The 12520-nt window shown below is 36.7% G+C and overlaps 1 protein-coding gene across 5 annotated transcripts in view; it reads left to right on the top strand.

The window, feature by feature from the left end:
* LOC136838857 (N-fatty-acyl-amino acid synthase/hydrolase PM20D1-like) overlaps nt 1-12520 on the top strand; it is a 45005-nt gene that overhangs the window by 12113 nt on the left and 20372 nt on the right. For all 5 annotated transcript variants that reach the window (XM_067104513.1, XM_067104512.1, XM_067104514.1 and 2 more), the window contains exons 3-7: nt 3034-3211; nt 3428-3504; nt 4443-4616; nt 5024-5110; nt 6845-6978. In XM_067104513.1, the coding sequence (XP_066960614.1) occupies nt 3034-3211; nt 3428-3504; nt 4443-4616; nt 5024-5110; nt 6845-6978 (650 nt within the window). The remainder of the gene's footprint in view (nt 1-3033; nt 3212-3427; nt 3505-4442; nt 4617-5023; nt 5111-6844; nt 6979-12520) is intronic.

Below are 12520 nucleotides of genomic sequence, written 5' to 3'. Positions count from 1 at the left end.
GAGAGAGAGAGAGAGAGAGAGAGAGAGAGAGAGAGAAAGAGAGAGATTGAGAGAGAGAGAGGAAGAGAGAGAGAGAAAGAGAGTGAGGACATATTAGATAAACAGGCTCCTCCATATATATATATATATATATATATATATATATATATATATATATATATATATATATATATATATATATATATATATATATATATATATATATATATATATTCGATAACTAGAAAAAGTGGAAAGATAAATGAACGAGAGAGAGAGAGAGAGAGAGAGAGAGAGGACATATTAGATTAACAGGCTCCTCCATATATATATATATATATATATATATATATATATATATATATATATATATATATATATATATATATATATATATATATATTATATTGGGGCCTTTTGGTTTAGTGGTCATGATACTCGTCTCACCAAAGTTTGCTAGACGAGCTGGTCGCTTTGCGCACGTTTCGTTAAGTCCCATTGTACCTCTGTTGACCGATGCATTAGATCCCAGGTAGTTAGTCAACTGTGGTTGGTTTCAACACGATAGATAAATGCGTGGAGCCAGCAGTGTCATCCTAGAAGACTGAAAATCAGAGTGGTAGCGTCTTCAGGACTAAACCCTTCAGTAGAGCAGGATATGGTGACATTTTCTACGTACGTTCACATATACATACATATACATGCATATACATATATATATATGTATATATTTTTATAGATATATATATATATATATAAATATATAAATGTATATATAAATATATATATATCATATATATATATATATATATATATATATATATATATATATATATATATATATATATATATATATATATATATATATATGCACACGCACATTCATGCACACATACATATATATACATTTATATATACACATATGTATACGCTGTATGTATATATGTGTATTTATATATGTATGTTGTGTAGTGTACGTATTGTGTTGCTTACATCCGCATACACGTAACAATTTATGAAAATGTTTGTGCATTTGGGTATAAACTTATAGTCGCGTTATGTACACAAGCATGTGTTAGAAATGCAAAAAGGATGCTTGCGACTTTCAGGTAGCTGAGTGTGGGAAAACTGTCTCCCTTCATTGATGATCCGAATCTGCATCTCAAGGTTCCTCAATGAATGAATGACTCGGACTACAGTCTTTTGAGGAGAGTTTGACTCTTGTAAACAATCTTGCACAGAATCTCGTGAATTTTGGGCAGTTTCTCACGCCTACTGACTGAAGGGTTCGTTTCATATTTTAGTTCTACTGTAGTACTGTATTATATTGAAAGCAAAGTAAACGAGAAAACAGTTAAAACCAAATTTGTTTCTGTAGATCAGTAGCTAGAAGAGAGGGAAACACGTCTGATGATCACAAAATAAAAAATTTAGAAAAAAGATAGAAAGCGGGAAATTTTAGAAAGGTTTCTGATTTATTTACAGTCCGTTTAAGAATCATTATACAAAAATAGAGAACAGTATCAGATAATTGGTAGCAGGTATTTGGAGATAAGGATTTGGAACCATTATTGCAAGCGACAAGGGCACGCCAGAACAGCGAAAATTTATACACAGAATTAAATCCTAAGCTGAGATCACTACTTTATCAGTTTTGGAAATGTTATCAGACCCCGCTTGTCGTCGTTTCCGCACATCATGCTTACTAACAGTTATCAAGTTGTTTATTGCTAGTCAAGATTCCCAAGCCAGTCAATTCATGCATAGAGTAGAATGAGATCACTTGATTTTCAAACTGGAACAGACGTGAAGATTATTGAGAAACGAGCTTGTTGGCGAGCGCTACTCGCGCTGGAACCCGTTGCTGCTGTCTCCCCTGCCCTCCCGATCCCTTACCTACCCCGCCTCCACCGGGGCGGATAAACAGGTTTGCTGGAGGAGGGTGGATGTACCCCAACCCTCCCATTCCCCAACCTACCCCGTCCCCACCCGGGGCAGACAAACCGGTTTGCAGGGGGAGGGTGGCTGTGTCATGCCTCCCCTACTGTCACCCGGGGGAAGACAAACTAGATCCACTCGGATGATCTTTGATGCAGCAGAAGTAGTTAACATCGTGAATATGAACGCAGTTACTGCAGTGTCAGTCCTACTGCTGCCGGAAACGACGTAGTACTCAAGATTAAATATCATGAAATCATTCCATTTTTGCTTCAACGCTCTGCAGCGGTTACTTGATAACATCTCCAGTCGCTGACTGATTTAACGGAGGTTACAGATTGAGTTAATTTATATTTTTTTTCTTTATCTCGATATAGTTTTTTAACTACAGCTTAATAACGCTGTGTTGTTTAACGTTTTGTTAATATTATTTTTGTATCGTTTTACAGACTGGAAGCGTGCTTGCTTTGATTTTTTCCTTTATCCTTTAATCGTGTTGCCATGTTTTACAGGAAGAGTTTCTACTTTTACCTTTCTTCGTCTCTTATTTTTAATCTTAGTTTTTGAGTCTCTAGAAATGAGTAAATTTGTGAACATCAGAGGATAAACACATCGAACGACGTATAAAAATTTGGATAGATTTTTGACCCAGCAAACTGTTGTACTAGAAAGTAAAGAGTTAACAAAGAATTAGAAAAAGGTATTCAGTAAAGGTATTCTGTTTCCGCAGCCTTGATTCCAGTTCCTGGTAAAGTTCAGCCGAAGGCTAACTGTTGATCCGGAAGGCAGGCATGTGGTCCTTTTGCCTTCGCACAGCCTCCCTCCCTCGTGGTGGGGGAGGGGAGAGTCTTTTACTTGTTGCTTCAGCAGTTTCACGATCGAACTATTTGTTCCAGGAAATCGATTACCAGTTCGAAGGATTTCAAAGCGAGCAGGCAGAAGAGATTCCAGAATCTTACCTCGAAGATTTACCAAAGCTGTTTCAACAGTTTTCAAGATCGACCTGTTTATTCCAGGATATTTGTTACCAATTTCAAGGATTCCAAAACAAAGAAACTTGTGGCATTTTACCTGGCGCATTCCAGAAGTTTTTGATGCTCAAACTATTCATTCCAGGATATCGATTACCAGTTTGCGGAATTCAAAACCAGCGGCTTGGATGATATTCCAGAATCTTATCTGGAAAGTTTTCCAGAGGTTTTTGGAGCGTCCTTGCGCATACCGACAGTCTCAACCGCCCCTGGAGACTATGACAAAGAACAGATTCTGGTCTTCCATCAATTTCTTCGTGACAGTAAGTACTCTCTCTCTCTCTCTCTCTCTCTCTCTCTCTCTCTCTCTCTCTCTCTCTCTCTCTCTCTCTCAACATCAAGGTAACTGTAACTTAAAAGTGGATTATTCACTGACATGGCTAATATACCCTTCATGCAAAGTAGGTTAGAATATGCAAAGAATTCATATAAAAACGTCAAAATACACGCAAATTTTAACCTTGTTTATTATTTTTCAGGCTTTCCAGACGTGTTCAATTCATCTTTCGTTAAAGCAGAGGTCATCAATTCTTACAGTCTCCTTCTAACCATCAGGGTAAGCAACTAAACATCTCGAGCTTTACAAATAGTTAGTTAATTTGGTAGCTGCCTCTGGCTTTGTGAACTGTTGGTTGTCTGATGTCGACAAGCTCACATCCTGGGTTGATATAGACGAGTTCACATCCTACGTTGATATCGACAAGTTCACATCTTAGATTGTGCCTATGGGTCTTCGAGTTTTATTAGAATACTTTAACGTCAATGGTTAGCTGGAGGGTGACAGAAATTTGCAGGCAGTCGTGGAACATTTAAAGAATACGCAGTAACTGCAGTGGGAACGGATATGAGTAATTTTTAGCTGTAAAGATATGAGTCAATAGTTCAAGTTCAGCAATGAAAGCGTAGGAAATCACACGTTCCCTGCTACGTCACGCTCTTCGTTTAGGAATTTTTTTCTATATTCCTGTGGACACAGAGTATTGCTGCAAAGCCTTAGCACGCAATAAACAAGAATTTGGGGAAACTTTCTTCATCGTTCCTATTTATATTACAGTTAAGATTATTGTCCTGTTTACTGCTTGATTATAATATATATATATATATATATATATATATATATATATATATATATATATATATATATATATATATATATATATATATATATGCAAAAAAAGTCAAATATGTTCAGGGCACATCTAATCACATAATGCATAACATACATAGGATATGTACATACATACATATATATATTTATGTATGTATGTATGTATATATCCTATGTATATTTTGCATTATGTGATTAGGATGTGCCCTGAACATATTTGACTCTGCAGTACACGATGAATATTTTGTATATTTGTAAATAATTGAATGTAGGATTTGGTTTGAGCTAAACATACTTGACGAAATTTCACTAGCACTGAATGAGTTGGCAGTACTATTTTTTCACTCCATTCCTTGTGTCACCCCAATGTCTTTTGACCGTTGCAGGGAACTGACGAAAGTTTGCAGCCATACATGCTTGCAGCTCATCTGGACGTGGTTCCCGTCGACGAGAGCAAGTGGTCCCAAGCCCCTTTTGGAGGACAAGTTCTGCCGGATCCTGAAACTGGAGAAATGTTCGTTTGGGGAAGAGGGGCCATCGATAATAAGATCAATCTCATGGTTAGTCATCCACGCCTAGCTTATGTTAAACTTGTTGTGGTTGGTCAGCCAAAATGATATTGTGTAAATGTATAATTAGTTAACCAAGCAAAATAGCGTAGTAGAATGATGGATAAGATCAGACGGAAATTATGTTAAAGTATTTTGGTTAGGATCCACACAGGTCTGTTCAAGTACTTTGGTTAATCAGTCTCAAGATAATGTTAAGGTAGCTCACTCAAATATTGCAAACATCGAACAGCTCCGAGGAACTCCAGAAATCTGTTCATGTGCCAGAATTAATTGCCAATGACAATCTCATTGTAAGCTTTCGGTGTTCATGTTGACCACCCCTTTTGTGCAAAGAATCTTCCACACTATGTTCGAGAAACCCAAAATATAGACTTGGCATCTGCTTTTGTCAACAGAGCATCATGATGGCGCTTCAGTATTTAATCACGACTGGATTTCAGCCAAGAAGAACCTTCTATGCATCTTTCGGACACGACGAAGAGGTGAGGTATTATAATAATAATAATAATAATAATAATAATAATAATAATAATAATAATAATAATAATAATAATTGTTATTATTACTGTTATATAGAACAAAACATGTTAATGTTGAAAAATGAATATCTCCATTCTTAATACTTGTTGCACCCAATGTGCAAATCAAACATTCGTTAACATAGGTACTGAGAAGAATAATTTTGCCTATTTGTCCTCTCATTCATTTCCCAGTTTACTCTTTATCTTACTTATGGTCTGTCTCCCCTTTTCAACAAATTTCTTGCCTAGTTGTATCATCCCAGTTCAATAGCAACTGCCAAAAGGCTTAAGAAAATATTTCGTATAAGTGATTTTCACAGTTTAAAGCAGCCTGAATATTTCCTGTTCATTTCAGCCGTCAAAGTAAAGCGTTGGGTGAACACCCTAGGCAATGCTAATGGTTCTTTGCTGTGTCCCTTCGGTTCACAACTGCCTTGCTCACTGCCGTTTTCATTCTTTCTTTCTTTCATCATTCATTCCTCTGCCTTCTTCCCACCTAGCTGTAAAGTTTCTTTGACTTTGTTTCAGTAATCAGCTCTCATCTACAGACGAATATTCTAGAAATGACTCTGGTCTGGTTAAGTTGCTTTTGAAATATGATAAAGCATTGTTGCATTGTACAGGATAATATTTTATGAATCCAGAATATTTTCAGGATTGTGGTACAGATGTTTGTAAAACCCAAACTTTTAAAAACTCATATTTTTAAGGATTTACAGCTTATTCCGGTGGCCTCTTGCATAAAACTCCTAAGGTTCAGTATAAGTTGCAGTAAAGACTGTTGTTCAGAAGGCAGCTTGACTGAAGATTCCAAAGTGCTCTTAAAAAAATGTTTCCTAAATAACAAAACTGCAAAGCTTCTTTGACAGGGGTTCCCAAACTGGGGGTCATGGAGGGTCTAACTATGATTAAAATGTTAATAAATCAGTCATTGTTAATAAACATTGATAAAGATCAGTGGAGATTTTATTTTTCTCTGCTGTGATTAATATTTAAAATTTTAAGATATATCTGTGCCGTTTAAAATTAGTACGATTTTAGAAGGCTTATAAATGACAGGTTTGGTACTGCTGTAAGGGGTCACGTACTAAAAAATTTTGGGAAACACTGTTCTTTGAAGATATCGGAAATACGTTTTACAGAAGAATTCTTTGCTGAGGAAATTTCTCCTCTTATCACTCGACCATCCGTTCTCGCCATGGCATGACACCGGCTCCACCGGGAATATTTTTCAGGGCGAAGCAAATCTGTTCCCACATTAAATATAGCAGTATTACAGGCTCCCAGAAGGTGCCTGTACATTAAAAGGTTCTTGGACCGCCACTTCTCTCTCTCTCTCTCTCATTCATCTATACAGTATATATATATATATATATATATATATATATATATATATATATATATATATATATATATATATATATATATATATATATAAATATATATATATATATATATATATATATATATATATTATATATATATATATATTATATATATATATATATATATATATATATATATATATATATATATATATATATATATATATATATATACAAATGCAAATGCCTCGATGTCTTTGCGTATTTCAACTAAAAATGTCTGTCGTGTGCTCTGAATAAAATGGTAACATCCTGTGTTTTAATTTTTCTGTAATGATTTTGTAACTTTATTTCCTTGACTGGTGTACAGGTAAATGGCTACGATGGAGCTGGTCACATTGGGAGGATCCTGGAGGAGAGAGGCGTAGTTCTGGACTTCCTTCTGGATGAAGGTTTACCCATGACTCTGGGCGTAGTGAAGGGCCTGGATGTTCCCGTTGCAGCGTGAGTATTTTTTTTTTTATCTTATTTCGGTGGTGTGGAAACAGAGACTGACAAAGCAGACTTAACGTAGCGCGTTACAATTAGATAAAAATAAAGGAGGAAAATTGGCAAAGAATTAAGATGTCTATTGGTTTCGCGCTCATTGTCACAAATAGATTCTCTTGATGTGCCCACTGCTAATTTAGCTCTGTTAAATCTTCCGTGTTAACAGGTCTAAATGTGTGTGGATGAAAGTGCTTGTTGCCGTGAAGGTGGTTAAGTTTTCGAAATTTCCTTCTCCCCTGTCTGTTGGCAGCCTAAAGCCTGTCTTTTTCGGTTGCGTATATTATTATTATTAAAATAGTTTAAACAGGCCACTGAGCTGACTATCAGCTCTCATAGGGCTGGCCTCGATTGCGTATAAAAGTACAAGCAACAAAACACAGTGGCCTCAGGTGATTAACAAGAAGATAGAGTTACCAGAGGTGTAGAGACAGAGGCAGACAAAGTTCCAGAGTGCCCTGGAAACAGGAAGGCAGGATTCCAGGGTATCCTGGAATCAGGAGGACGGGGTTTCAGAGTATTCTGGGACCAGAGGAAGGGAGACTGCCCGTAGTACTCAGAAACGGAGGGAGGTAGAATTCCAGATTTTAAGTCTGAATAGAATACCCGTGGAGAGTAGGTAAAGGAATTATATGGGTGATAATCTTTTGGTTCCGAAGCATATTCCAGAGGGATTTCCTGACAACTGCGTTTTGTGTAATGCAGACTTGCGTGTTTGTGTGCGTTTTTGTTTGCTTTTATTTTAAGCCGTTGTCATCATGAAAGAAATACCAAGTTTTCTTCATTTTTACTGAGAATACAAGGACCAAAGCGTCCATGTGAACTGTAGCATTAAAAAGGAGTGTATATTTTCTCCCTCACTTATTATTATCACATTCTTATTTGTGTAAATATTTTGGAGATTTTAAATATGATAGACGTTTAATTATGATTGTTGAAGTATCGAATGAAACTGGGGCTGTTAGCATACTTCTGCATAGTTTTCGTCAGCGAAAAGAAGAAAGTGTTTTAACGAATACATCTCTAATATTCGTTATTACGAACTCCAAAGAAAGTTACCCGACATTTTAAGTAAATAATTGACTTGCGGTATATACTTTAATCACGTGCTGATGTTATTAATAAGCTTTGTCGGACGACGATGAGGTTGAATTGATAACTAAACTTGAGCCTTGTACAACAAGGTTTGAGTTGAGTACGTGATTCTTACAGTGCTCTTCGTGACACAGATCATGTCAAGGACAGTCATTAATTTTAACATGAAGTTGATTGGTTATGCCGAAAGATAAAAACAAACTGCAAAGTCGACATTTGCGCAGGCACGCCGCCCAACCCAAAACAGCGTCTGGGAGCGTGTGTTGCCTATTCCCTTTAATGCTGCTCTACATTCTGTACAACATATCAGGTGTGCCATTTATTGCTTCCTCTCTCTCTTTTTTTAATATATCGATTCGCTTTACGGTAATTTCGGCTCATTGGGCTCTTTGTTAATCATCATGGCTTTAAGGCCGTAGTAGTAGTTACCAGATAAGGTCGAAACAAACGCACCACCCTTAAGGTAGTCCTGTGTACTCGCGTCCCATACACATTCTGCCAAGTTTTTAGCGTAATGCGATTTGACCCTCTCTCCTGATTCCCTTGCGCAATGCATTTGTCTGGGTACGATTGGTGGACGTTATCGTCTTTTCCATTGGCAATCATTTCTGGCTTAGGGGAAGAACTCTCTCTCTCTCTCTCTCTCTCTCTCTCTCTCTCTCTCTCTCTTTCTCTCTCTGTATGGATATATTTATGTATGTATGCATGTGTGTGGATGTTATTCTCCCTTTCTTACGTCTCTCATTCTATCCCTTGCAACATTATCAATCTTCCATTCCCCTCAGTACATTTGCTCTTCCTCGGTGCTTCCCCTCGAAGCGAGGAAGGGTCCTGAAGAAGGGTTTTGAAGAAGGGTCGGGCAGGGACTTCACGAGAGGGGAAGAGCTTCCCCAGTGCCAACGCATGAGGAAGATATCGAGGGGAAGCGACTGGTTAGGGGAAGCCCCTTCCTCCTCTTCCCCCTCCCCCTCCGTGTCTTTATCATCATCATTGTTTTCTCACTGTTTTATTAAGGGTCTCTCTCTCTCTCTCTCTCTCTCTCTCTCTCTCTCTCTCTCTCTCTCTCTCTGATGGCATTATCTTAAGAAACCCTTTATTTTTTTGATAAGTGGAGGAGATCCATATTCTGTCGCGCCACGCGCATGAACTGCGATGAGCGGTGGAAAACATTTGCCCTTGTTCTCAGCAAATGAGGGGCGAATATTTAATTATTCATCTTGGCATCTTAGAACATCTTTAAGATGCGTCTCAGATCGGACTTACGTACAGGACTGGTTTTGCACAGGGGCATTCTCCGCATTTTCTATGGCTGGGCGAGGGGGCTTTTGTGACGCTGGGTTTCCTGCGAGAGGGGCGATGGCATCCCTTCTGTTAAAGAGGGTATTCTTCTTCTAGGGTTGGGACAAATACAGCTCTCTCGCTTCGCCAACATTATCTCGTCCTCTCCCTCTCCTTTTTTTCTCTTAAGGGATAAGGCAAAATACAAGACCGGCGAAATGCTGTATGGATGCTTAGGTCGAAATATCGTTTATCCTGTACAAGTCCTGCATGTGCGTCCTTCCAAAACACATGCAGGTCACTGCTGCGTTTTGCCACAGGCAGAACCTTAGAGCCTCACTTTAGGAGAGACATAACATTTTCACGCATTTATGCAATTCATTTATTTGACTAATGAGTGCATCATCAGCTATAAGTTGCCGTTATGTGATCAGTGACGGTTTAAGTATGGGGTAGGACACAAAATGGGAGGAAACGGAAGATGTCACGTAACACTTTTTTCCTCTCTTTTTTTTTTTTTTCCGTCCACTGAAACCTTTTGTTAGGAAGGATTAGTGGGAAATAAATTTAGACAGTTGTCATCCTTGACACAGAGTTCCTATTATCTTTCTCTCTCACTCTCTCTCTCCATCTATATACAGATATATATTTATATATATATATATACAGATATATAATATATATATATATATATTATATATATATATATATATATATATATATATGTATATATATATATATATATACTTTATTAGTTTATTTCTTCACCATACCCTTTTTTTTTTCCAGTACGGAGGGACTCCGAAATGGGCATGCCCTCCGGTTATCAGAAATTCTTTTGGGATGGGGTTGCTAGCCTCAAGCCCTTTTTCACCCTGTTGCAGTGACCACGGTCTTCCAACTCCACGGTTCCTAATTCACTTCCTAGGTCGACGGAGTAAAGTAATATCTCAGTCCTTGCCTAAGAGTCGAACCAGGAAGACCTCTCTTAGTAGGCGACAATGCTACCAATCACACCGATGCAGCTTTTTTGAGGGAGGCAGCCACGTGACTGGGCTTTTATGATCTTGACCTTTGTGACCATAATAATAATACATAATAATATTCTGTCCAGCAAGGTAGATTTTAGGTATTCATGCACACGCATAGTATCACTAACTCATGTATATATATATATATATATATATATATATATATATATATATATATATATATATATATATATATATATATATATATATATTTATTTATTTATATTATATATATATAATATATATATATATATATATATATATATATATATATATATATATACAGTATATATACTGTATGTGTGTGTGTGTATTCACTATTCACTAACAGTTATTGAATATAAAATGCCACAGTGATTTGATTATACTAAATATATAGATATATATATATATATATATATATATATATATATATATATATATATATATATATATATATATATATATATAGACACGTGTTTCTGTACAAAACAGAATATATTTCCAGGGGAATATTATCATGAACAAAGAAGCAGTTATTCGGACCTTTCTTTCGGAGCGAAACAGACATAGATTAGTTTCCCCTTCTACTTTCCCTATTTGACCATTTTCCTTTTCATTTGAACCAAGGCATTGTTGTAAATGTGCGGGGTCTTTGCAGAGGGCGCTGGCCGAGGGCACTGATCCTCCTGTGTGGGGTCTCCCTCGCCCCTCTGTCGGAGAGGCTTGAATTGCTTTCTTATGACTTTATGCAAATCTGCAATTCATGTTGCGGTGGTCCTTTGAAAATAAGTTTTATTATTTATTGCAGTTTTCTACTAATTGTTCAGCCCGATTAAGCTTCTTTTCCCGCTTTCTGCCGTGGCTCCTGTGCCCCGTTGTGGCCCATTGTCGCTATGTTCGAGTACTATATTTTTGGCTCGAGAGGACCATGGCTTTATCTCTTCAACTTGGGTTTCTTGATGTTTCATCTCTCTATGTGCTTGCTAAGGGAATCTGAACTGGGATGATTCGGGTTATTAATTCTGCATATATGTACACATACACACACACACACACACACACACACACACACACATATATATATATATATATATATATATATATATATATATATATATATATACATGTACATGTCTTGGTAATAAGACGAAAGTACTTAGTATCTCCATTGTTTCACTTTCCTTCGTAGCTGAAACTTTGTATAATCACCACATTTTTACCTTTTCATGATTTAAAATAAAATAATATATATATATATATATATATATATATATATATATATATATATATATATATATATATATATTATGTATATTTATATAAATATATATTATATATATACTGATGGATAGATAGATACATACATAGATAGATGGAGAGAGAGAGAGAGAGAGAGAGAGAGAGAGAGAGAGAGAGAGAGAGAGAACACAGTATTTTACGGTATGTTTGAAAAAGTGTCACTGCTACCTTCTTACTTTTAACCGGTAAATTCCCAATAAACTTCCTATGCAGAAAATTTCCATAGCAATAACCTCTTCATTCACCTACACAGAAGGCTTATCAGTACAGTATTGCATCAAAACTAACACCCCCCCCCCCGCCTCCTGCCCTGCACCCACACACACACAGATACACACACACACGGTGCCATTCATCTCTAAATTATTTTCTATTCAGTGGCTCTTTCACACCCATTTTTCCCTTATCAATCCATCTTTTGTGTCTTACTCTCTCAATCAAAACTACCATGTACCTTCTTTGATATGGAAAAGAATGTTATGCCATTACTCTTAATAATTACCTTTTTTGCTAGAACCTTTATACAAATAAAAAGTTATGCCTTTAACTATTGTTTTGGAACCCTTCCCTCATCCATATATGCCTTACACTGGTTAGCCATAGAAGTACACCATCACAACCATAATGCAGTATCACACAAGTCATCTCATTCATTCAAGATACTTTTCTTTTTTTATATATGCTCTTTAATGGACCTCCTTACAGACTCACCAGTCACTTCCGTAAGCATTCTCAAATCCATGCTGACCCCTTCATTTCTTGCAAAATTCAAATCTACTTCCTCTCTGTCCTCTGCATTCGGCAACACTTCAAAA

Source organism: Macrobrachium rosenbergii, chromosome 5 (genome assembly GCF_040412425.1).
Source record: "Macrobrachium rosenbergii isolate ZJJX-2024 chromosome 5, ASM4041242v1, whole genome shotgun sequence".
In the NCBI taxonomy this organism is placed as follows: Eukaryota; Metazoa; Arthropoda; class Malacostraca; order Decapoda; family Palaemonidae; genus Macrobrachium; species Macrobrachium rosenbergii.
The sequence above is the reverse complement of the archived record's forward strand: the minus strand, read 5'-3'. Positions and strand labels throughout refer to the sequence as shown.